Source organism: Pantherophis guttatus, chromosome 11, assembly GCF_059756535.1.
Source record: "Pantherophis guttatus breed Tessera chromosome 11, ASM5975653v1, whole genome shotgun sequence".
Classification (NCBI taxonomy): domain Eukaryota; kingdom Metazoa; phylum Chordata; class Lepidosauria; order Squamata; family Colubridae; genus Pantherophis; species Pantherophis guttatus.
This window is the reverse complement of record NC_142073.1, coordinates 20287501-20314887: the sequence shown is the minus strand read 5'-3', so window position 1 is coordinate 20314887 and position 27387 is coordinate 20287501. Positions and strand designations below refer to the sequence as shown.

At 37.2% G+C, this 27387-nt stretch overlaps 1 protein-coding gene across 3 annotated transcripts; it reads right to left on the bottom strand.

Moving 5' to 3' along the window:
* Positions 1-50: 50 nt before the first annotated feature.
* On the bottom strand, positions 51-25812 carry LOC148112298 (cytochrome P450 2J6-like). Of its 3 annotated transcripts, none has more exons than XM_087877111.1 (9): positions 25139-25812; positions 20521-20683; positions 12660-12812; positions 11146-11303; positions 10630-10803; positions 8231-8369; positions 7379-7566; positions 6804-6945; positions 51-5834 (listed from the first exon to the last, which is right to left on the bottom strand). In XM_087877111.1, the coding sequence occupies exons 1-9, from the start codon at positions 25295-25297 to the stop codon at positions 5644-5646; spliced, it is 1467 nt and encodes a 488-aa protein (XP_087733237.1). In that variant the 5' UTR covers positions 25298-25812; the 3' UTR covers positions 51-5643. The 3 variants fall into 3 exon arrangements, with proteins under 3 accessions (XP_087733237.1, XP_087733238.1, XP_087733239.1); XM_087877112.1 differs by having other exon boundaries at positions 20521-20679; positions 25139-25554; XM_087877113.1 differs by lacking the exon at positions 20521-20683 and having other exon boundaries at positions 25139-25554.
* Positions 25813-27387: the final 1575 nt, after the last annotated feature.

Sequence of the window (27387 nt, the reverse complement as noted above, 5' to 3'; positions counted from 1 at the left end):
ACTGGGAAAAAATCAAAATGTGGTTAACAGAAATTACAGAAGGGGAAATAGAGTTTAAACCAGAAATTTTTTTATTAGGCATGATCAAAGAAAATATTAGGAGAGAAATAAAATATTTAATATTACATATAATTACGGCAGCCAGATTGGCACTAGCGCAACATTGGAAAACGGATCAATTGCCAACGGATAAACTAGTAATCCAGAAAATTTATAATTGTGCAGAAATGGATAAATTAACATTTGAGTTAAAAGATAAGGTAGACTCAAAATACTATATGGTATGGAATAGATGGTATGATTGGATAAGTCAAAAAAAAAAAGAGAGTAGTTTGTATGAAAATAAAATTAACAAACAGGCACCGTCAACAAGATAAATGATATAATAAATCTCTATCTATCTATCTATCTATCTATCTATCTATCTATCTATCTATCTAACTATCTATATTTAGTTTGTTTGTTTGGTTGGTTTTGTATTGTTTTTTCTATTTTATTGTTCTGTATATAAATGTATTTTGTATGTATTTGATATGATATTTTATCTTTTTATGTTTAATAAAGTTTGTTTTTAAAATGAAAAAAAAAAAAAGATGGCTTCCAGGTCTGACAAGTATTGCTTTTCATTCACTTAATTGTGGGGCCATCTTCTTCAGATTCACAGATGAAATGATTTCTGCGGTTTTAGACAAATGTGTAATGCTGTATTTTTCCTGAGGTTCCTAATGTGCCCAGGCTTGACTGAAATGCCATTTTATGGCTTGCCAAAGAACAAAATCTGACTTCAGAACACCGTGTACCCTCATCTTGACTTTAGAGATTTAATCTTTGGCTCAGGAGAGCAACGCAGAACAAGGTGTTCCTTCTTATCAACATGGCGGTTTTCGACTCCTATTCCTCTGTTTCTGGAAGAGCCAACATCCCAAAGGTTTCCCCCCTGGACCATGGAGGCTGCCTCTACTTGGGAATCTGATTTATTTCAGTACGACGTTCCCTCTGAAGGAGTTGGACCAGGTAAAGCCCTTTACCTTCTCTCATGTTAAACTGGACGAGGGGAATCCGTCAATCTTTTTTTGTTGCTGAGGAAACAACTGAAAAAGGGACCGGTGCGGTTGTTTAACTTTGCTACGTGAGAACCGATATCTGCTTGGCTCAGGATTGAGAGAAAAACATTTAGAATCTTGGGGACATGTGAACAATCCCTGTCATTTGAGGGTGGAGGATTCCTCATTCCCATTTGAATCAAACTTCTTAAAGATTCATCAGCTGGGAATTAAGTTTGCCTTTGAAATTTTCAAGTTAAACACTGGCTTTCCAAAACCTGCTGGAGAAATTTGGCACTCTAGAAGGTTAAAGAAGGCTTCTGTTTGTCTGCATCAATCAATAATGTATAATTCAGGTGATTACCCACCATGTCGATCAGCTCTATTTGTTCCTACCCCCCCCGCCCCCTCCTCCCCAAATACTGTTTTTCATGTTGAAAGAATATAAAGAAATGAAACAGTGAGATAAAGTAAAGGTAGATCAATAACAAGTCTATTTCAGGTAGTCCTTGGTTAACAACCTTTGGTTAACAGGACAGGTACAGACTTCAACAGAAAGTCGGAACGGCAGAAAGAAAGAAAAAACACTGCAACAAGCCTGCTTTCCCTGCATGAACCAGAAAGAGGGCTGAGGAAATATCTACAGACCCCTCACATCAGTGGTGAAATCCAATTTTTTTTACTACCGGTTCTGCAGGCGTGGCTTGGTGGGCATGGTGTGGCTTGGTGGGCATGGCAGGGGAAGGATACTGCAAAAATCTCCATTCCCATCCCACTCCAGGGGAAGGATTTTGCAAAATCTCCATTCCCACCCCACTCTGGGGCCAGCCAGAGGTGGTATTTGCCGGTTCTCCAAACTACTCAATATTTCTGCTACCGATTCTCCAGAACCTGACAGAACCTTCTGGATTTCACCCAGTTGAAATTCTCCCTTCAGGATAGTGCTATAGGGCATTGCATGCCAAAACATCTGGACACAGGGACAGTTTCCCCCCCTCATGCCTTCACTCTGTTGAACGCTTAATTCTCCCAGTACTGTCTTATGTCTTAGGATATTTACTCATGTACTAGGCTGTATTGCTATTCTTTTTCTCATCTTCTCATCTTTCCTACTACCTTCTCCTATTGGTATCTATGATTATCACTTGTTGTATCCTACGATTGAGGATTGCAACTAGGATCTATGATCTATGACCTATCACTTTGTTGTTTGTGTACCAGAGACAAATTCCTTGTCCGTCCAATCACACATAGCCAATAAAGAATTAAGAATTTTGTTCAATGTCCATTCAAAGTTATGTCAATCCTAAATGAAGGGACCTTTGACATGAAATCATCTGCTACAATGTCCTACCTGTCAATGACTACTTCAACTTCAACCACAACAATACACAAGCACACAATAGATGCAAATTTAAAAGTGAACCGCTCCAAACTCAATTGCAGAAAATATGACTTCAGCAACAGAGTGGTCAATGCCTGGAATGCACTACCTGACTCTGTGGTTTCATCCCAAACCCCCCAAAATTTTAACCTTAGACTGTCTACTATTGACCTCACCCCTTTCCTAAGAGATCTGTAAGGGGTGTGTATAAAAGCACCAGTGTGCCTATCGTCCCTGTCCTAATATTCCCTTTAATTGTATTCATTTTATGTATTCAATTCATGCTTATACTCAGTGGTGGGATTCAGTTTTTTAACAACCAGTTCTGTGGCTTATTTGGGGGGCATGGCTTGGTGGTCATGTGACCAGGGGGGTTGTCTAGCTGGTCATGTGACTGGGTGGGCATGGCTATGTGCATAGGGACCACTCAGAGGGCTAAAAAAAGTCATTTCTGATCGGTCCTAGACACAGGAATTAGTCAGATTTCCGAAGCTGCTTCCTTTCAGGAACAGAGATTAATATTTTTCCTTCCAAACAAAGCTGAATAGGGAAAATTATCTCATCACTAAACACAGGATTAAACATCACCAAGCACAGAATTAAACTACACCAAAAACCAGTTTTAGGCCAAAAGTCAGAAAGGGTATGTAAACTCACGTTTGAATATCAATCTTTCTAGCTAGCCAAGAAGCCTTGCTGAATGTCACTCATCTTGGTTCCTTGTCATTAAAAGCTTCTGCTTTGTTATTCAATTATTTCTTCAAAGTGCTGATCATTGCACCCTGGCTGGAAGAACTCCAACAGGGAAGTATTTCCTCCCAAAAGTGGTGTAAAAAGCTTAAAACAATCCTTCCCCTTTAAAAAAGACAAGCCAAAACAAAAAACAAAAAACCCTCCGAGAAGCTCCGGAACCAGAAGTGACAGTAAGTCTAGGCATACTGCCAAGAATGTAATAAGGGTTAACGGAGAGGCAGTTTCTGTAAGCAGGGCAATAACGATTAGGCTAGGAAACAATAATTCCTTACAGGACTAATCCTGTAAAGTGGAAAATAAACAAAAGGAGATTTCTTCTAAAAACCTGTTCTCAAAACTGCTTAACTATTTAACAACCGGTACTACTGAACCGGTGCAAACCGGCAGAATCCCACCACTGAATAGAACTGAGTGTTAACTTAAGAGATATAAAAAACTGGGACTAATGCAAGGGTCCTCAACCTTTCGGACCTCAAGGACCACTAAATTCATAATTTTAAATCCCACAGACCACTAATATGATCTACCTAATGAATGGCTGGGTGAGTGTGGCTAGGTAGTTATGTGACTGGGCTGGTGTGGCCAATTTGATGGCCAACTCAATGTCACTCACATCAAAGGGCGCCTTGCCGGCCTCTACTCACCCCTCTCCTGCCACCCACTCCTCGCCTCCCCGCCTGGGCTCCTTAGGGCCCCAACAGGAAGCAGCTGTTGGAGCTAGGCAGCCACCATGAGAAAGAGTGGCAAAACAGCTGGCTCAGTTCAAATTGGATCTGACCGAGAAGGAGACTTAGCAGAAGCACCTCACTGAGGACTATGAGCATAGACTTTCCAAGCAGAGGGAAGACCTGTGGGAGTGCAAGGCCAGGTACAGGCGCCTGGAGGCTCAGCGGGCTGAGATGGTCAGCCAGTTCCAGGCCATGATGCAGTCCCACTGGAACGAGGCCCTTCGGCTCCTTGCCACCAGTGGCACTTCCCTCCAGCTTTCACCCAAAGCCCTGCACCAGGAGGCCGAAGCAGACCCCAAGTCGGAATTTCTGTCCCCCTCCAACACGCACAAAAAGACCCCGAAGGGGGAGACTCTCTGCAGCAACACAAACGTTCATTGCCCATATCCGGCCCAGGGGGGATAGTTTGAGGACCCCTGATTTTGTGCAATATTTTTTTAAAAATGCAAATAATTTTTCTGCGGACCACCAAAATTTTCTCACAAACCACCAGTGGTCCACGGACCACCAGTTGGTGACCGCTGGACTAGCGTACTCCTTGAAAGATAGTTTAAAGACTAAATAAATAATTTTTGGACTGTTAGATCAGTTTTTTAAAAAAAGATAATGAAGAAGGAGAGATGAGTGGAATTGTCCAGGAGATGGATCTACTTTTTCAAAATATAGAAGACATTATGGACAAAGGATTTAAGGATATCATGGAAAAAATGGAAAACACTATACAAGGGATGATGATTACAGACCAAGGCGCTCAGGAAACGGAGGAGTCAAAAGAAGAAATAAAAAAGGAAGAAGACAAGGAGGAGATTATAACGAAAATAACAATGATTAGTGAATTAAACTAGGGGGGAAACTTATTAAGGGAGTTGGAAGATATGCTTGAAAAAGAGGCAGGGGTCATGGTAAAAACTTTAGAAAATAGGCAGTGGAAGAGGGTAGAGGTGGCAGAAATAGGTTGGACATCCAAGAAATAGATATAGATGGAGATTTAAGAGAGGAATGGGGGAGGTAAGTAAAAAAAAAAAACAGCATAGCAATTGAAGTATCAAAGCGGGCCAGAGACGATGGGTAGATGATTTCTTGTTTTTTCCCTTTATTGTTGTTTTTGACTTGTTTTTCCTTTCCCCGCCCCCCTCTTTCTTTTAAAGCTTAGCAATTAAAGTATAAGCACGCAAGAGATGATGGATGGATGATTCCTTTTCTTGGTTGTTGTTTTGAATGGTCTTTCCCTCCCTCCCTCCCTCTATTCTTCCCCCCCCTCTTTTTGTAGGCAGGTGGTTGTAAGTTGAGGACTACCGATACAGCTAGTAGTCCTCAGTGTGCTACTTCTCTGGAGTACCTCACAAGGCTGGCAGTAATATTGTTACTCTGAAAGTACTTTCCCCCCCCCCACATGTTTACAATCCAAGAAACTAGGGAGGGTCCCTTCTAAGATCTTTGCCTTGTCTCCATTCTTTCCACAGGCTCGGCTGCCTCTTAACTCACTATTGCCTAGTCTGCAGCTCTTCCTCCTGTCTCCCAAGGACAGGTCCACATACCACTACATCCAAAAAACAGCATTATTTTTCTAAATCAAGTTTATACTATTGAACATAATTTTTTCATATCATTTAGGATAAATCTTTTGTTACGTAATTGGTTTAAGCCACGTAGCCTATGAATTTCATCTGGATCTTTCAAGTGTCTTTGGAGTTGATGACTTTGCTTTGAGTGATGGAAAAAAACTTCCCTCGATCTAGTCACTCTCCTGGCGGTCTTTCATGAATATTTTAAAGCTTGATGGGAATTGTGTGGGACCAAATTTAGGTGTGAGATCTGGTGCCTGGGATTTATCTGGCCAAGATAGCCGCAGGTTTCTCAGGATGGTGGTGAGGAAGAGGAAGAGCTCCATCCGAGCCAAATTTTCTCCTAAGCAGACCCTTGGTCCTGAAAAGTCAAAGACAATATGAACGATCAGGGCTATTCATCTAGAGCAGCACACACTTTGATGATAAAACAGCACCCCTGAAACTCAGACTTCTGGTTTGTAGTGTCATGTGAAACTGACTAGTGTCCTTAGGATTAATGGATTTATATCTTTGTGTGTGAGAGGGAGGGAGGGAGAGAAAGAGAGGCTGAAGGAGAGGGACAGGGAAGGGGACGGAGACGGAGGGGAGAGGAAGAAGGAGAAGGTTGAGGAAGAGGGAGAAGGAAAGGGAGAGGGAATAGGAGAGGGAAGGGGGAGGGAGAGGAAAGGGGTAGGTTGAGGAAAGGGAAAAGAAAAGGGAGAGGGAAGGGAGAGGGAATAGGAGAGGGAAGGGGAAGGGAGAAGGAAGGGGAGAGGGAGAAGGAGAGGAAAGAGGAAGGGAGAGGGGAGGGGAGACAGAGAAGGAGAAGGAGAGGGAGGGGAGAGGGAGAGAATAGCAAAGGAAAACATGTATTTCCTGGTTTCTGGAATGGGTTGATGAAATGGCATATTTTAGCCTGCTGAAGGATACACTCATGCAAAGAAGGAGTGCTTTCACAAGTATGGGTGATGATATCCCCAAAGTGAATACACTTTTCATTTGCTCCCCGTTGGCAGCATTCACATGATATTTATTTATTTATTTATTTATTTATTTATTTATTTATTTATTTATTTATTTATTTATTTATTTATTTATTTATTTACATTTCTATACCGCCCTTCTCCCGAAGGACTCAGGGCGGTATACAGCCATATTAAAACAAACCCATCACAAAAATTAAAAAACGTTAAAATAATTAAAGTATGCATCCTAGTTTTCTCCACCCAATGGTGCCCTGATGTAGGCTTAAGTACAGGAGCTGAGTTCACAGGGTTGTCTAATCCCTGATTCTTCCTATTGTGCATCCCTTCCCATTCAAAGGAAAACAGAGAGAGAGAGAATTTACCTGCTGAAAATAGCAAAAAGGCTTCCGGCTTCACAAACTCTCCCTTTGCATTCAGGAAGTTGGAGGGGTTGAACTCGTGTGGGAACTTCCACTGGGATTCATCGTGATGAACAGAATGGAGGTTGGTGAAAATGGTTGTGCCCTGCAAATATCAGGGCACAACCATCAATTTGGCTTAGCCCTTTTGAGATTTGGTTCAAAAATGAACTGATGATAGTGAAAAGAATCTTTCATGGAATCGTAAGGCTTGAAGAGTTGGCTCTCCAACTTTTTCAGGAAAACCTCCTGCAATGGTGAAGCTAGTTTTCCCACTGATTAACCATTCTCACTTTCCAGAAATTCCCTCTTATTTCCTGTCTGGAGCTCCCTGTGATGTGTTTTCACCCAGGTGCTTTGGAGAATAAACTGACCCCCTCTTTTCTCTGGCAGCCCTTTAAGTATTGGAAGACTGCTATGATGTCATGCCTCCCCTAATCCTTCCCTTCATTTGGCTAAATATGCATCGTTCCCTTAGCCTTCATTGCACAGTTTAGCCTCCAGACCCATGGCCCACCTGTGAAAGTTCCCAGTTTTACCTTGGGAATTTGATAGCCACAAAGCTGTGCATTTTGGATGGTTGCGTGAGGTAATCCGAGAGGACCAACAGTTGTACAGCGCTGGATTTCATGAATGACGGCATTTGTGTAGGGCAGCTTTTCCCGATCTTCACATTGCAGGTTTGAATTACTTCCCAGAATAGCGTCTATTTCCTTCTGGCATTTCTCTGCAGTGCAAATAAATTAGTTACTAAGGAGGGTAAGGAAAGGGACTTCAACACAATTATGCAGGAACCGCTCCCTGCAAAAAAGGGCTGAAGCATCTTTAAGTCTAGAACAACGAGGCAACATTCAGAAGAGTATCTGGAAGACAGCTCCCTAATTCACTGGATTATAAGAAGGGGAGGATATCCAGCCAAATAAGATGTGCAAGATCAATCAATCAATCAATCAATCACAATAGAGTTGGAAGAGACCTTGGAGGTCTTTGACTCTTCTGGTCAAAGCAAATTGGAGAGAGATAAGAGTCAAGGGAATTCAAAGTGGGCAGGACTTAGATCTCTTGTGGGCACGAAGGGACTCGAGACTGATGATGCACTTGACTCCTCCTTCAGGCTCAGCCATGTCATCTGCTACATACATTTTTGAAAACTTCACACTGATTCCCCATGTTTCGTGTCCTTCTCAACTTGGTGCTCTCTTTGAGTTGTGGGAGAGCAATGCATCTCTATCTGGGAATTCTTCTAGGTGTTACAGTTCTAAACATACCAGAAGGGATGAATCTGTCGAAATCCAAATGAAGCTTTTAGAAAGGTCTGGAATCACACCTTCAAGACCCATCCTGATTTTGCATGGTTAATAGAAGACCTTCGTCATTTGCTATTTCCGTACCTTGGACCTCTGGAAAGGCTACCAAATACAGCAATGCCCACCAAAGTGTTGAAGTCATTGTCTCTGATCCAGCACTTAAAAGGTCCACCAGTAAAATTAGTAATTGTTCTTCTTCAAAACTTGAAGCTTTCCTCTCTGCCTTTTATTTGTTAAAACAAAGAAAGAAAGAGAAAATAATCATCTACTTATAACCATTTGTTCAGTGACGGTTTGAGGTTATTACAGTACTGAAATAAATGTCTTAGGGACTCTTCTCACCCTTATGACCATCACAGTATCCTGCATTCACACGATCAAAATTCAGGCACTTGGAAACCAGCATGCATTTATGACAGTTTCAGCATCAACAGGGCCAAGTTGATCACCATTTACAAGATTATTGCTTAATAACCATGTGATTCCGTTAACAACCCCAGTGATTCACTTAACACTACAGGAAACAACGTTGTGAAATAAGGTGTTAATCACTTAACAAGTGCCTTGCTTCATGATGGAAACTCCAGTCCCAACTGAGGTTATAGGTTGAGGGCCATTTGTATTATTCTAGAATATTTTCCAATCGCATCTGTTGAATGAAGTTCATACTCATTCATGTTCTGATTTAGAGCAATGGGTTGGCAGGGCTTATGCAACAGGCTAAGCAAAGTCCCATAGATGAGTTCAGATAACACAATAGCTTGTTCCTTTCTTTAGGACAAAACTCTAATTCACACAAATTTCAAACGACTTTGTGTGGAAGTTGTTTAACTGACCAAGCAATGAATTATGTATGCATTTAGATTATCAAACGAGGTGAGGGCCATCCACCAGAGACCTCTTTTTCATAGTCACATAACTGTAGTGTGGTAGCCACAGATACAAGACCAGAACAACTATATAAGAGTGTAAAATCGACTATTGTTCTTATTCCAGACAGTACCAATAAAAATTGAAAAGACTTATTTCCAACATCTTAACAAGATAATAAGGAAATTTATATGGCACGGGAGAAAAGCAAGAATAAGTATAAAAATGCTACAAGATGCAAGATTATGTGGAGGATTTGGACTGCCGAATTGAGAACTATATTACGAAGCAGCACTATTGACTTGGATGAGGGAATGGATTAAGAAACACAAGATTATTAACTTTGGAAGGACACGATTTACAATTGGGATGGCATGCATTTTTATGGTATGGTAGAAGTAAGATGCATATGTTTTTTCATAGACATTATATAAGAAATGCATTGTTATTAGTGTGGAAGAAGGTTAGAGATAAATACTATTTGAAAATACCAATTTGGTTATCAACAATGGAAACATTAATACACCCAAATATTATTAATCTTAGAAATATTGTTAGATATAAAGATTTACTAATAGACAAAGAGGAATTGAAAGGGAAACGAGAATTGGAAGAACAGGGAATGAGATGGACTGGTATATCTACCTGAAAATACAAACAAGATATGAAAAAGATGTAAACTATATAGTTTTTACTTAGAGATGACAGAGTTGGATAGGATACTCACAGGAACAGAGGATAATCAAAAAAATTTATAATTTCTTACTTGGCATTGAATTAGAGGAAGAACAAGTAAAGGAAACAATGATAGCGTGGGCAAAGAATTTTGGATATTCAATTGATCTAGATAGATGGCAACAGTTATGGGAAAGGAACTATAAATTAACAATGTCCACTGCATATAAAGAAAATCAATATAAAATGTTCTACAGATAACATATGCCTCCTGAAAAATTGGCAAAAATGTTTAAAGACAAATCAGCTAAATGTTGGAAATGTCACCAGTTACCAGGATCTTATTATCATATGTGGTGGACATGCTCAGAAGCTAAAAATTATTGGAGTAAAATTAAGATATGGCTAGAAGAAATGATACAACAACATATTGCCTTAAAACCGGAGCTGTTCCTATTGGGTATCCTTCCAGAGAAAATTAGTAAAGAAAAGATATATTTGATTATTCATGTAATAACAGCAGCAAGGATTGTATTTGCACAAAATTGGAAAGCAGAGAAAATACCACTGGAAGAGGAAGTAATTAAGAAAACGTTAGACTGTGCAGAAAAGAATAGATTGATAATTAAAGAGAGGATTCAGAATATTTTAAGGTATGATGTCAATTTTACCATTGTCTAGAAAAGAGATATAGATAAACAGGTTAATAGTTATGCAAGAGAATGGTATAATTAAAATATTGGATTTTTGAAGAGAGTTGTAATAGATTAAAAGAAAATGAAGAAAGAAGAAACAACAAGAAGACCAAGCCATTGAAAAAATACCGAAATGACACACGAAAGGATTGACTGATGTACTAAGCATTTGTTTGTGTATAAAATAAAATAAAAATTGGGGGGGGGAGTGTAAAATCAAACAAAGGGGAGTGGATTTTTTACCTTCTTTATTTTTTCTAGGTATGCATCAATGAAATTTTGGCTTTCTCCAGGAATCAAGGTTCTCTTGTGTTCCTCCACTTCCTTTTCAAGGAAAGCAAGGACTTTATGGGCATTTCTTGCCATTCTCTGATGGGGCAGGGGAAGCCTCCTCACTAAGGGCACAGCATTGTAAAGCTGCCAAGAAGGAGAAAATAAATCAAAATTAATTAAAATGATCATCGGGTAATATACGCTGTAGGGTGTGTTGGGAGAGAAAAAATACCTTCAACTATCTATGTTTGTGTATGTTATTTCATGTTCACCTTTTGATAGGGCACAAATATTAAACTAAGTTAATATTTCAACAAAGAGGTGTCATGGCCTAATTTACTCTGGTTCTTACTGGCTCCTCCAAGTCAGTCATAAAATTATGATGTTCCTTTAAAAATAAATAAAGTTATGCAAGGAAAATTGGATAAAGTTCCCATTAGCATTCTGGGAATCATGACCATTTTCCTGCCCTCCTATTGAGGATACCATGGCCCAGGGTCCCATCATTATTTCGATATTTTGATGTATCAAGTCCAGCGCAGTGTTGAAAGAGCTGTCGTTTTCAAAACATTTCCCAAAAAGAATGGAAGACATAATGTTGATGACTGCAGTTTTAAGAAATGGATGAGGATCAAAAGGTGAATCTGCAATACAATGCAAAAGAAAATAAGATTAGAGATAGTCCTGTGATGCATGAACAAACAGATTCATATTTGTATAATTCAAGCTAGCTACTTTATTGTTCTCTGCCTGTAATACAGGAATCTCCCTAGACTGGGAGCTTTTTCCTGGGAAAGACCAGAGAAGGCTCTAAATCACTCAAGGGGAGGTGAGATTGAATGCTCTTGGTGTTTATGTAGGGACACCAAGCTGCTTCCTCACTTAGGCCTTCCTCCCATCTAAAATAGTTACTCTCCAACAAGTCCTCGACTTACAACCGTTCAAAGTTACAACAGACCACAAACAAGGTAATTAGACTGGGATTAGAAGTTCCAATGGCCATTTTCCCCAGATAACTATGTGATCTCATCTTGGGTTTCGTAGCCCGCATTTACAAGTGTCTGCAGCATACCAAGATCACACAACCATAATTTATGCACTTTGCCAGAAGCCAAAGATTCACTGAATGACTGTGGGGATTTGCTTAACCACCTCTACTAACCAACAAAAGTTCATAAAATCTGAGCAGTCACCTGGTGACCCACTTAACCAAAAGCATGACTTACAACCGTAATTGCCCTGCTCGGTTGTGATCATATGTTGAGGACTAACTATATGTACTTGTGAACTATCACCTTTCATTATCCCATCGGTCACGTGTCTTCTAAAAAAATAAAAATGGAAAGGAGCTCCACGTTTGGGCACTCCATTTCTTTTTTTTTTAAAAAAGAATTTTTATTTTTAAAACAAACAACCATAAAACTATCTTCAATTTGCAAACAGTGTGTCGATTGGTTACAAGTCTTTTGTGCATCCTTCACCAAATTCATAGTTTACAGTTTTCAATTTACCTAGATTCAATTTATATATTGTTATCCTCATTAATCGTTTATTTAAATATAACTATTTCTTCCCGCATTATCATTCAAAATGATTTGAGTTAATTTTTTTCTTCCCGCATTATCATTCAAAAGATTTGAGTTAATTTTTATTTATGACATTTATTTCAACCTTCTGAATCTATCCAATAATCACACATCTCTATGTTATATTTCACATCGTTCTTCAATTCTTGTATTGTAAAAATCTCTACCATATTTTTTATCTAGCCATTGATAAAATAAATCCCATAACTTGTAGTATTGTTTATCTTCTTGTTCTCTAATTTCAAGTGTCAATTGGCTCATTTCAGCACATTCCATAATTTTCTTAATAACTTTGTCCTGCGTTGTTATTTTCTTATTTTTCCAATTTTTAGCAAAAACAATCCTAGCTGCTGTTTGGGCACTTCTTGGTGTGATGATTTCCCAGACAGCTTGTCCTGTCCCAGGTGAACTTACCTGAGTTTTCAGCAATTGCTTCAATCAAATAAGATGCCTCTTGCAAGATCTTCTCTTCCATTGATTTTTTGCCCAGTCCGAAGTTCCTGAGAAGCATCAGTGAAAACCTTCGTTGCTCTTTCCACACTTGGCTGTAGGATGCTGTGACCATGCCTATAAAAATGAGAGATGGAAAATGAAGCAATGGAACTACAGTGATTTCCCTGTACAGGTAGACCTTACAACACTTCGTTTAGTGACTCTTTGAAGTTACAACGGCACTGGAAACAAGTGACTTATGACTGGCTTTCATACTTACAACTGTTGCAGCCTCCCCATGATCACATGATCAAAATTCAGATGCTTGGCACCTGACTCATATTTACGATGGTTGCAGTGTCCCGGAGTCATGTTATTCCCCTTTGTGACCCCCTGACAAGCATAGTCAACAGGGAAGCCAGATTCACTTAACAACCGTGTTTACTGGATTTGACTGAAAGCGTCACGGCGAGACAGTCGGTGATTAGCAGGCTCTGATGAGTCTTGTGAAATCCCAGACTGACAAACTGCTGCAGAGGGGTCTTCAGACCGGATCTGTCCTGTAGGGACAGGGAAGAAGGAGAGGCACTTCAGAAGACCAAGAGGAACAGGCAAGTTCCTCGGAGGTCAGAGGAAACTCTCCATGACTCTGCAGTGGGGAGTGGCGGCCATTGCGACCATCAGTAAGCTGGGGCAACCGGACCAAGCATTGTGCAGGAGCGGAGAACTGAGCAGAACATTGATGCCGGGTGAGTGACAACTAACTCATAGGCAGAGAAAAGGGAAAAAAAGAGGATTTTCAAAATAATTATAAATGTCCTAGCAGTACAACAGCGGCTAATACATGTGGGGAAAGGAAATGATGAAAATGATGTACTTATCATTGAAAATGGAAATAAGGGAAATGACTACAATGTTGCATGGAAAACCAAAATTTGACGAGCAAAAAATTGATTTAGGATATATTCAAGCTGACAAGGAAACAACTAATGAGAAGCAAGAAGGAGAGACTGACAATAAAGAAGAAGACAAAGACAAGGAGATTGATTATGGAAAATTAAATGATTATGTGAATAGTAATAATAAAAAGGAGGACTTTAAAAATTATATTGGGATAAACAATGGAAGAAATAGAAAAGGGGGAAAGAAACAAAGAAGGAAAAGAGGGTGGAATAGAAAGAATATAAAAAACTTAAATGATTACACTGGGATTATCAGTGGGAAAATAAGAAAAAGGGAAAAGGGATGGAAAATAACAGGAAATGCACAACAAAGTAGAAGAGCCTATGATTTTAAAAAACAAAATGATTATACTGGGATTAACAGTGGAAAGATAAGAAAAAGGGAAAAGAGAGTTCAGGAGTTCAAAGCACAAAGGAAAAAAAATTGTATGACATGTTTTACAGGTGGCATCTACTCCCAACGAAAATAGCCAGAATGTTCAAGAACAAATCGGAAAAGTGCTGGAAATGTCATCAGACACCGGGCTCATATGTGGTGGACATGTGTAGAAGCCAAAAGATATTGGACTAAAATCCATACATGGTTGATTAAAAAGCACATTGACTTCAAACCAGATATTTTTTTATTAGGGATCTTACCAGAAACATATAATAGAGAATTGAGTTACCTGATTGTGAATGTATTGACAGCGGCTAGAATTGTGTTTACTAAAAATTGGAGAAATGAGGAAATACCTAAACAAGATGAAGTTATTAGGAAAATTATGGAATGTGCTGAAATGAGCAAATTGACATGTGAAATTAGAGAACAGGAAGATAAACAATACTATAAAATATGGGATTTATTTTATCAATGGCTAGATAATAAAACATGGAAATGAAATATGAAATACAAAATAGATGTTATAATACAATTTATGGAAATGATTTTAATGGGATGAAAATGCCATTGTTAAATGAATGACAAATGAGAATAATGATATAAATATATGTTAGATTGATAATGTGAGAAATTAGAGAATTTATAAAGATGAATATGAGATGAAGCACAAAAGATTTGTAACGGACCAACACACTACTTGTAATTGGAATGGATGATGGATGTTTTTATGTTTTGTTTGAAAATAAAAAACTTTTAAAAAAGAAGCACAAAGGAAAAGAAGGGGAAAGAAAAAGAAAAAAAATTGCAATAGAAAGGGAGAAAGAAATGGAAGAAATGGAAGAGGAATATATGGAAAGGGCACAATTCAAGGTGTTGGTTATTACCTTTAAAGCCCTACATGGCTCAGGGCCAAGTTATCTTCGAGACCGCCTTCTACCACGTAGCTCCCAGCGACTGGTAAGATCCCACAGAGTTGGTCTCCTCCGGGCCCTGTCAGCTAAACAATGTCGACTGGCGGGCCCGCGGGGGAGGGCCTTCTCTGTGGCTGCCCCAGCTCTCTGGAACCAGTTACCTCCTGAGGTCCGGACCACCCCCACCCTATTGGCCTTCCGAAAAGTGGTGAAGACCTGGCGATCTTGTGAGATCCAGCCATAAATGATGTGAATGGGTTTTAATGTTTTAATGTTTTTATAATGGTTTTTTTTTAATGCATTGTAAGCCGCCCTGAATCTCCAGAGAAGGGCAGCATATAAATTGAATTAATAAATCATAAATAAATCATAAATCATAAATCATAAATGAAATGAATATTAGAGAAAAGATGAAATTGTGTTATTAACTAAGTAATTTAAAACCATATGGATGTATGATGAATGTAACAATTGGAATATTTTCAAATTAAGGAAATTGTAACAACTGGAATATTCTTAACTACATATCTGGAATTTAACTAAAAAAAGAAAGCTGAAATGATATTGGATGATGAATTAATTAGATAAGATTTATACTTAATTGGTTTTATAAATATGTTGAAGTGTATTATTTGGAACAGTTGATTAAAAAAATTGATATTGGAATAAGAGAATGCAAGGAAATAATTGGGAATTGTATTATGTTATATGAATTTAAATTTAGGGGTATTGAATTAAGACTTATATTTAATTGATTTTTAATTGAATATTCTTAATTAATTACGGAAATTATGATAAATGCAATAATGAATTAATTAAGTCAATATGAAGAAATGACAAAATGTATGGATGTTTAAGAATTGAAATAAGACTTAGAAATATGAATAAGTTTAATATATGAAATTGTAGTAGTCGGAACATTTGGGTTAAGATCTATACTTAATTGGTTTCTACTAATTGTCATTAGAATAAGAGAATGTAAAGAAATAATTGGGGATTGTATTATGTTGTGTGAATTGAAATATAGGGGTTCAAACCTTAGGGAGGGAAAAGAAAATTTGAATTATATCAGGATTAGAAGTTAAGATGAAAGGTAATATTTTTCTTGAAAATAGAGAAAATAAATGTTATTGAACATATAAAAATTGAACATATAAAATTGTGTTAAAAATGAACAAAAATTTGTACAAATTTAAGACCGGGCCAATATTCTGTTCAGAAAAGATGTAGTGCTTTGAGTTATTTGTACTAAAGGTTTCTCTTCAACTCTAGCTGGAAAATTTACAGGGTGGAAAAGATCAGCTGAAAGAGAGGAGTGAGAGTGTGTGGGGATCCACCCTCACTTCCAGTATTTTAGCGGTGAGGAAAGTGAAACGGGAAGCTTGTTACTATTTTGCTATCGGGGAAAAAAAGAGAATTTGGGGAATTTTAAACTCTTTTTAAAAACTGATAATAAGAATTGGGACAAAGAATTGAATTAAATTGAAGATGGAAATCCCATTTGAATGAACTATTACAGAATGGGCAGGGGGTGAAATCCAGCAGGTTCTGACAGGTTCTGGAGAACCAGTAGCGGAAATTTTGAGTAGTTTGGAGAACCGCCAAATACCACCTCTGGCTGTCCTTCAAAATGGGATGGGAATGGAGATTTTGCAATATCCTTCCCCCAGGAGTGGGGAGGGAATGGGGATTTTGCAGTATCTTTCCCCTGGAGTTAGGTGGGAATGGAGATTTTCCAGTATCCTTCCCCTGTCATGCCCACCAAGCCACGCCCACAGAACCGGTAGTAAAAAAAATTGGATTTCACCACTGAGAATCGGGATGATCGTTGCAGCGATTTTGAATCAACAAACTATAAAGAAGGGGAAAGTGCTGTGTTAATGTTAAAAGTTGATTTTGCAGTTCATTTAGTGGTGAAAGAAAAAAGAAAAAATACATTGAAGAAATTTTAACAAATAACTGACTTTGACATTTTGGCTGAAAGATAATTGAACAGCTGTGGAGGAGAGAAGATTAGACTCTGAACTTCTTTTTGAACTTTTTTCCCCTTTATTCTGGCTTTGATCTTATATAATTCTTCCTTTCTTCCCTGAAGACCAGTTTATAATATAATAACGTCAGAGATGATGGAACTAAGAAATTTTATGCAATCGCTTCATGATGATATAAAACAAGAGTTAAAAGAGATGAAAGAGTTGATGGGGAAAAATGAAGAGAGAATCCAAAAAGTAGAAGAAAAAACAGATATTACAGAGAAGAAAGTTGAAGAATTAGAAGAGAAATTAGTGTCAACAGATAAGTTACAAGAAAAAACAATTATCTCACTTTTTTCAATTTATATGCTAACCACCTTCCTAGTTTATTTGCATTTTTTAGTTGCCCTTAATTTATTTGCTAATTGTTCCTGCTCATTTAAGTTTATTTCATTTTTTTTCACTTCCATCAACTTCTTAATTTTTTTATTTTGTGTATCTTTTTGTAATTCTTTTTCTAATTTCTTATACTCCTCTTCCAATCTTATCTGTTTTTGTCTTTTCTTTTTATTCTTTTGCCCAAATAAGTTATTGCCAGTCCTGTAATATAAACTTTCATAATGTCCCATACAATCTGAAGTGATATATCCTCTTTTTTATTTAAAGAAAAACTCTAATTCTTTTTCCATAAGCTATTGAAAGTCTTCTTCATTTAATATTGTTGCATTTAAAGTCAATCTTGTCCTTTTCTTTTGACCTTTCCATGTTATTATCATTGGGTTATGATCCGCCCAGATGTTTGAGTCAATATTTGCTTCTTCAATATTATCCATAAATTCTGTTGACATCCATATCATATCTAACCTCAACCATGATAAGTGTCTATTTGAATAAAAAGTAGATTAAAAAGACCATTAAATGAACTTATTCATACTGATCAAAATGGATTCTTACCTAAAAGGCAAATTAGAGACAATATGAGGGTAATTTTGGACACTTTGGAGTATTATGAAACACATTCAGAAAGAAAAATGGCGATGATGTTTTTAGATGCTCAAAAAGCTTTTGACAATGTGAATTGGCAATTCATGACAGAACAATTGAAGAGAATGGACTTCGGGGAGAGATTTATAAATACAGTAAAAACGATTTATGACAACCAATTGCTAAGATAATGATAAATGGGGAAAAGACAGAGAATGTTGGAATTATGAAGGATACCAGACAAGGATGTCCTCTATCACCATTATTGTTTATTCTGAGTTTAGAAGTACTGAATAGAAATATTAGGCGAGATAAAGAGATAAAGGAAATGAAAATTTAAAAAGAGGAATACAAATTGCAATGATCTAGTATTCATTTTGGAGGAACCACAAGCTACAGGACCAAAATTATTAACTCAAATAGAGAACTATGGAAAAGTGTCCGGACTGAAAATAAATAAAGAAAAAACAAAAATTTTGGTTAAAATTATTACAGAAAAACAAAAAAGAGAGATAGAAGAGACATTAGACATATAAGTGGTGAAAAAAGTTAAATATCTAGGAATATATTTGACTTCAAGATGTGCAACGATTAAAGAACACAATTATTATAGATTAAAAGAACAGATTGAAAAAGACTTGGAGAAATGGAAAAATCATCAATTGTCACTCGTGGGAAAGATAGTAATCATAAAGATGGATATATTACCAAGATTATTATTTCTATTTCAGACAATACCAATCAAAATTTAAAAGACTTATTTCCAATATCTAAATAAGATAATAAGGAAATTTATATGGCAAGCTAAAAAAGCAAGAATAAATTTAAAAATGCTTCAGGATATGAGATTACGAGTAGGATTTGGACTCCTGAATTGGGAATTGTATTACCAAGCAGCAGCATTGACATGGTTGAAAGAATGGATTGAACTAAGAAATACAAGACTATTAACACTGGAAGGACATGATCTACAATTGGGTTGGCATGCTTTTTTACGGTATGGTAGAAATAAGATACACACATGCTTTCATAGACATTATATAAGAAATGCATTGTTATAGGTATGGGAAAAAGTTAGAGATAAATATTATGTGAAAATACCAATATGGTTATCAACAACGGAAGCCTTAATTCACCCAAATGTTTTTAAATTTGGAAATATTGTTAGATATAAAGATTTGTTAACAGATAAGGCGGAATTGAAAGGGAAACAAGAACTGGAAGAACATGGAATTGAAATGGACTGGTATATGTATATGCAAATACAAACTAGATATGAAAAAGATGTTAAACTATAGGGTTTTTACTTAGAGAAGACTGTGCTTGATAAGATACTCATGGGAACAGAGGATAAATTAATTTAAAAATGTTACAATTTTTTACTAAATATAGAACTAGAGGAAGAACAAGTAAAAGAAACAATGATAGCCTGGGCAAAAAAATTTGGATATTCATTTGAATTGGACAAATGGCAACAACTATGGGAAAGAAATTATAAATTAACGATGTCCACTGCATATAAGGAGAATCAATACAAAATGTTTTATAGATGGCATATGCCCTCTGAGAAACTGGCAAAAATGTTTAAAGATAAATCAGCTAAATGTTGGAAATGCCACCAGTTACACATTCCCAACGAGAAGAAAAGCACTTTCAGGTCGCAGCGCTGCAATCCCCTCCCCAAATCCAAAATGGTTCCCAGTTCCCCGCTGCACATTGCAGGGGAATTGGCCGCCCACCGCCTGAAACGCGGCTCTGATTATTGCATTGGGCAATCCGGGCAGCGGTGGCAGGAAAGGAGGGGCGTTTTACTTTAGGAGCTCCCGTTCGGCTCGCTCGGCTCCTGGGCGCAGAGAGGCGGCAGCTCCTTACATTGCAGGGGAACTGGCTGCCCGCCGCCTGAAACACGGCTCTGATTATTGCGTTGGGGAATCCGGGCAGCGGTGGCTGAAAAGGAGGGGCATTTTTCTTTAGGAGCTCTCGCTCGGCTCCTGGGCACAGAGGGCTTAGGCGGCAGCACCTCACATTGCAGGGGAGTGAAGTCATTGCGGCCATTGCCTGCCCTAAGTTGCCTGCTGGGTGGCCAGAGGGGTGACCAGCCGCAAATCGTGACACCCGCCTTGTTCCCCGAAGCTGCCGGGCAGATTCCCCCCTCCCCAGACCGTCCCGAAGAGGGTTGTTCCTCAGGCAGTGCCCCGACTCAGATCCCTGCCGCCTGGAACTGCCCGAAAATGGCCGAAGGGTGGGGGCCGGCAGGTGGGCAGGGCTACATTCAGCGTATAAGATGCACCCAGATTTTCACCCCCTTTTTGGGGGTAAAAAGGTGCGTCTTATACACCGAAAAACACAGTAACTGCAGTGATTCACTTAACAACTACGGCAAGAAAGGTGATAAAATGGGGCAAAACTCATTAACAACTGCCTTGCTTAGCAACAGAAATTTTGGGCTCAACTGTGGTCGTACATTGAGGACTATTTATTTTTTGCTTACCTAATGGTAAAACCTGATCAATTAATCAATCATTCCTTGGATTCATCCATCTCATAATTGCCAATGTAACATAAAGATCCAACCATGCGAACAACAAAAGTAGAGAGGAAAAACAGTGTTTGGAAAGGATATATTGGTACCTTTTTTCTTAACGATATCATCTACTATTGGATTATCTGGCCTTCCAGCAAATTCTATGCCTTTTGTCACCAGGACCTCTTTGGCTGAAGAAAACCCATGAGTGAAAACCACAAGCGTTCCTCCAATATTGAAACTGAAGACAGGACCGTATTTTTGGGCTAGCTGAAATGAAATCACCAGGATTAATCTAGAAGCATCAGGAGATCGGTTGGAAGCAATCACTTGTAAGGATGCAACACGGAGGAGAGGCGAGATTACCTGAACCTCCATCACATGCCATCTCCTTCAAAAACCTTCAGCCTATCCTTTCCCCTCCTGTTCAGGCATAGATATAACTTCTTAGACGTAGAAGAATAATCGGATCTCTTGATTAGAATTATACCATTAAATGAAATGGCCTTTTTTGCACATTGTAAATCTTCTCCCTTTTAAAATTTTTAAATTTAAATTTTAAACACTAATTTTAATTTGTTTAATTATGGGATATTTTTAAAATTTAGCCAAATTGTTTAATCTGTTTTAATCTATTTTAAATTTTGTATCTTTGTGTTTTATCTTTTGGCTGTTCACCGCCCTGAGTCCTTCGGGAGAAGGGCGGTATAGAAATTTAATAAAATAAAAATAAAATAAAAATAAATTGTGACCCATCCAAAACTGGATTTTCTTCAGGTATATCTGTAGACAGGCCAAATTATCTTCAATGCGATGTTTAAAAATATAGTATGGTCATTCAAAGGCGCTTTATCTGGACTTTCTTGGGGTTTTTTTTCCCCTTTGAAAATATTTCACTTCTCTTCATAACTGAAGAAGCTTCTTGGGTGAAAAGCTAAACAAAATCAAGAAAGTCCATTTACCTTTTGGTAAAAGCACCTTTGGGAAAAGTATGACCTGGATGCTTGAGAATCTCCATAGACACAGGATGATCACAGTTATCAAGTAGCCTCACTTCCCTCCTTTCCCACAACCCAAATTTACTTTCTTAATTTAGCCTAGTTTATGAATCAGATCAAATTATTCTTTCATAATTGCTAGGAAAATATTGCAACCTTACCAATCGCCTAGCTTAAAAGCTATAGAAGGACAGGGGGAAAAAATAGAATACGAAGTTATGAAATTGGCATTCAACTAAGCTCAGTAAGCAAGCATTTTAATTAAGAATAAGTTAACGAGTGGAAATGTAATGTAAAACACTGCAATACAGATGTAGATTGAAGAAAGGCCATTGAAAGAGGGGACAAGATTAGCAAGAAGACTCAATAGCAAAAACAACAAAGCTCCACCAATAGTTTATTTATTTATTTATTTATTTATTTATTTATTTATTTATTTATTTATTATATTTCTATACCGCCTTTCTCCCGTAGGACTCAAGGCGGTGTACAGTCAAGAAAAATACAGTTTCACTTTAAATAATCAAGGGTGGCAGGTATATAACCACCGCCTTTTGATTACTGAAAAAACATCTGTTTTCTTCTTAAATGATCTGTATTTACGTTCTCCAAAGTACCAAATTTCTTTCAAAGCCCATGAACCCAACCCAATTTACTTTCTTAATTTAGCCTAGTTTATGGATCAGATCAAATTATTCTTTCATAAGCGCTAGAAAAATATTGCAACCTTACCAATCGCCTAGCTTAAAAGCTATAGAAGGACAGGGGGAAAAAATAGAATACGAAGTTATGAAATTGGCATTCAACTAAGCTCAGTAAGCAAGCATTTTAATTAAGAATAAATTAACGAGTGGAAATGTAATGTAAAACACTGCAATACAGATGTAGATTGAAGAAAGGCCATTGAAAGAGGGGACAAGATTAGCAAGAAGACTCAATAGCAAAAACAACAAAGCTCCACCAATAGTTTATTTATTTATTTATTTATTTATTTATTTATTTATTTATTTATTTATTTATTTATTTATTTATTATATTTCTATACAGCCTTTCTCCCGTAGGACTCAAGGCGGTGTACAGTCAAGAAAAATACAGTTTCACTTTAAATAATCAAGGGTGGCAGGTATATAACCACCGCCTTTTGATTACTGAAAAAACATCTGTTTTCTTCTTAAATGATCTGTATTTACGTTCTCCAAAGTACCAAATTTCTTTCAAAGCCCATGAACCCAACCCAATTTACTTTCTTAATTTAGTTTAGTTTATGAATCAGATCAAATTATTCCACCATAAGCGCTAGAAAAATATTGCAACCTTACCAATCGCCTAGCTTAAAAGCTATAGAAGGACAGGGGGAAAAAATAGAATACGAAGTTATGAAATTGGCATTCAACTAAGCTCAGTAAGCAAGCATTTTAATTAAGAATAAATTAACGAGTGGAAATGTAATGTAAAACACTGCAATACAGATGTAGATTGAAGAAAGGCCATTGAAAGAGGGGACAAGATTAGCAAGAAGACTCAATAGCAAAAACAACAAAGCTCCACCAATAGTTTATTTATTTATTTATTTATTTGTTTATTTATTTATTTATTTATTTATTTATTTATTTATTTATTATATTTCTATACAGCCTTTCTCCCGTAGGACTCAAGGCGGTGTACAGTCAAGAAAAATACAGTTTCACTTTAAATAATCAAGGGTGGCAGGTATATAACCACCGCCTTTTGATTACTGAAAAAACATCTGTTTTCTTCTTAAATGATCTGTATTTACGTTCTCCAAAGTACCAAATTTCTTTCAAAGCCCATGAACCCAACCCAATTTACTTTCTTAATTTAGTTTAGTTTATGAATCAGATCAAATTATTCCACCATAAGCGCTAGAAAAATATTGCAACCTTACCAATCGCCTAGCTTAAAAGCTATAGAAGGACAGGGGGAAAAAATAGAATACGAAGTTATGAAATTGGCATTCAACTAAGCTCAGTAAGCAAGCATTTTAATTAAGAATAAATTAACGAGTGGAAATGTAATGTAAAACACTGCAATACAGATGTAGATTGAAGAAAGGCCATTGAAAGAGGGGACAAGATTAGCAAGAAGACTCAATAGCAAAAACAACAAAGCTCCACCAATAGTTTATTTATTTATTTATTTATTTGTTTATTTATTTATTTATTTATTTATTTATTTATTTATTTATTTATTTATTATATTTCTATACAGCCTTTCTCCCGTAGGACTCAAGGCGGTGTACAGTCAAGAAAAATACAGTTTCACTTTAAATAATCAAGGGTGGCAGGTATATAACCACCGCCTTTTGATTACTGAAAAAACATCTGTTTTCTTCTTAAATGATCTGTATTTACGTTCTCCAAAGTACCAAATTTCTTTCAAAGCCCATGAACCCAACCCAATTTACTTTCTTAATTTAGTTTAGTTTATGAATCAGATCAAATTATTCCACCATAAGCGCTAGAAAAATATTGCAACCTTACCAATCGCCTAGCTTAAAAGCTATAGAAGGACAGGGGGAAAAAATAGAATACGAAGTTATGAAATTGGCATTCAACTAAGCTCAGTAAGCAAGCATTTTAATTAAGAATAAGTTAACGAGTGGAAATGTAATGTAAAACACTGCAATACAGATGTAGATTGAAGAAAGGCAAGTGAAAGAGGGGACAAGATTAGCAAGAAGACTCAATAGCAAAAACAACAAAGCTCCACCAATAGTTTGTTTGTTTGTTTATTTATTTATTTATTTATTTATTTATTTATTTATTTATTACATTTCTATACCGCCTTTCTCCCATAGGACTCAAGGCGGTGTACAGTCAAGAAAAATACAGTTTCACTTTAAATAATCAAGGGTGGCAGGTATATAACCACCGCCTTTTGATTACTGAAAAAACATCTGTTTTCTTCTTAAATGATCTGTATTTACGTTCTCCAAAGTACCAAATTTCTTTCAAAGCCCATGAACCCAACCCAATTTACTTTCTTAATTTAGTTTAGTTTATGAATCAGATCAAATTATTCCACCATAAGCGCTAGAAAAATATTGCAACCTTACCAATCGCCTAGCTTAAAAGCTATAGAAGGACAGGGGGGAAAAATAGAATACGAAGTTATGAAATTGGCATTCAACTAAGCTCAGTAAGCAAGCATTTTAATTAAGAATAAGTTAACGAGTGGAAATGTAATGTAAAACACTGCAATACAGATGTAGATTGAAGAAAGGCAAGTGAAAGAGGGGACAAGATTAGCAAGAAGACTCAACAGCAAAAACAACAAAGCTCCACCAATAGTTTCACTTTAAATAATCAAGACTGGCAGGTATATAACCACCGCCTTTTGATTACTGAAAAAAATATTTGTTTTCTTCTTAAATGATCTGTGTTTACGTTCTCCAAAGTACCAAATTTCTTGCAAAACCCATGAAAGTCAAACATAGGTCTAGGATTGATTTCATCTCAAAAAGATAATGATTCTCTCAAGAGCAGCCCAATTCCATTAACTATTAGGATTCCTTTGAATCAAACATGCATCTCTACAGAGCAGAATCCTTTAATATCGAGGTAACGTTCTGAAAGTTTCTTTCCCTAAATCTTAATTTGATCTCCTCTTTTGCAGCAAGACGCTTAAATAATTGCAAGAAAATGTCCTCCATTTTTGGCTGATTCACACAGCGGGGATTAATGAGGGATCGGATAAGAAGCCGTACCTGATCCAGGACCTTGAGAGGGTCCTTCTTCCTGAACTGAAGCAGGTTCCCAATCAGGGGGAGGCCCCATGGTCCAGGGGGAAAGCCTTTCGGACGTTGGTTCTTCCATAAATAGAGGAATAGGAGGGAAAGAACGATCAGCCAGCTGAGAATAACCATGTTGGTTAGAAGAGACGCCTCTCTCTGTGTCTGTTTGCTGCTGTGATTTTAGTAAAGATTAAATCTTTAACGTCATGATGAAAGATAAACTTTGGACAGAAGCCAGATTTCACAAGCTGCAACTTAACAAACAGGAAAATTTGGGTTACATGCAATTAAAATACTCTTTCTCTTCATCAACAGGAGTGCCATACAAGTGGCCTTTTGTTAGGGTAAGGATGATTTAATAGCTGACCACCTGCTGTAAGACTGTAAACCGAGATGACGTAATGAGAATGAGTCAGCAGGGTTACTGCCACATTAAGAAGCTGTCTATATAGGGGAAGCCATTGGCTTCTCTCTCTCCTCATGTTCTATCTCCATTAGAGCTCTCCGTGTATTTTCTCTCCGTGTATGCATCCTGTTATAGTTGAGGATTCATTGATTGCCTGGTTTAGCTTAGTACGTGTATTACGTGTGTGTGTGTGTGTGTGTGTGTGTGTGTGTGTGTGTGTGTGTGTGTGAAGTGTTTTTCTATCGAGACACCCAGCATGTGGGAGGGAGCGTACTGCATCCCTATCGCCTTTCAGCTCCAATCCAGGAGCCTTCAAGCAGTCGCATTCATGACAAACCATTTTATACCAAATTTACATTTCGCTGATAAAGAAATAAAGGGAGACTAGTATAGATCTATTTCAAGCCATTTAGCTCTCATCATTCTCTAAATAGCTTGTATAACTTGTAGAGAGACCAGAGAGAAGAGAAACCCAGTGTGAGCTTGAACCAGAGCCAGAGGGCTTGTGCAACGTGGTTTGTTAGTGGTTAGTGCTTGTGAAAGGAAGCAGGCAACCTGTTACTATAACGATGTTGCTTGTACCTTTCAATTATATTGTTTTTATTTGTTTCCTAGTACGATTTGATAGCTTATTAGTAACCTTGACTATCACTAAGTGCTGTATCTTTTTATTCTTAATGAATGTGTTTTATTCTCCTTATGTACACTGAGAGCATATACACCGAAGACAAATTCCTTGTGTGACCAATCACACTTGGCCAATAAAGAATTCTATTCTTTTCAATTCAATTCTATTCTATTCTATTCTATTCTATTCTATTCTATTCTATTCTATTCTATTCTATTCAAATGTTTTCCTCCACTCCTAACCTTATTTATTGGCTGGATCACAGTTAGTTTTAACTGCTTCCAACATTTTCTCCTTCACTCCTCCTAGGTTTATTTTTAGCTGGATAACAGCTTTTCAGCTGTTTTCCAGGGATGCTTCCCTCCACTCCTAACCTATATTTCGCTGGTTCACAGTTTGGCTTTAACTGCTCCCCAGTATGTCTCCTCCTCTCCTCCTAAGTTTATTTTTTGCTGGATCACAGCATAATAAGCTGTTTTCCAGGGATGCTTTCCTCCACTCCTTACCTTATATTTAACTGGTTCACAGTTTAGCTTTAACTGGTCCCCAGCGTTGCCTCCTCCACTCCTCCTAAATTTATTTTTGGCTGGTTCACAGCTTAATTAGCTGCTCTCCGGGGATGTTTTCCTCCACTCCTAACCTTATATTTAACAAATTCACAATTTAATTTTAATCATCTAATTCCCCAAATCATTCTTCTTTAGCAATTTAAAATAGTAAATTGTTTTGAAATATATCTTCTCTCCTACTCTCTCCCGAATTATTAATTCTCCCATTTCCTATTTCTTTCTCACTTTTCTCTATAAAACAACATTTTAAACCATTTATAGGCCAATTCACCATAGTTATAGAATCTATAAACAAATCTTATTGTTATTCAAGAATTCATTCCCATTCTCTTGTTTGCTGTAGAAAAACAACGTTTTAAACAACTTTCAAATCCATTTTCTATAACCATTAAAACACTTATTAATATTTTTTAGAGAATTCTTTCAAAGTATTCACATTTTTTCTATTAATAACATTTCTCGCTTTAAAAATGAGCGTGTATAAGTAGTTCTTAACAATATTCAAAGCTTTGTTCACATTTTCTTATTTTCTATAAAAAACAATATTTTTGACCATTTTAAAGAGACAGTTTTCTGTAATTGTTAAATCTATCAGTAATTCTTATTGGTAATCAAAGAT

Excerpts from the sequence above, each read along its gene's own strand:
- LOC148112298 (XM_087877111.1), bottom strand. The coding sequence starts at position 25,297 with ATGGTTATTCTCAGCTGGCTGATCGTTCTTTCCCTCCTATTCCTCTAT. Across the intron at positions 20,684-25,138 it reads CTCTCAAGGTCCTGGATCAG|CTAGCCCAAAAATACGGTCC; the intron begins GTACGGCTTCTT and ends ATTTCATTTCAG. Across the intron at positions 6,946-7,378 it reads GTGGCTATCAAATTCCCAAG|GGCACAACCATTTTCACCAA; the intron begins GTAAAACTGGGA and ends TGATATTTGCAG.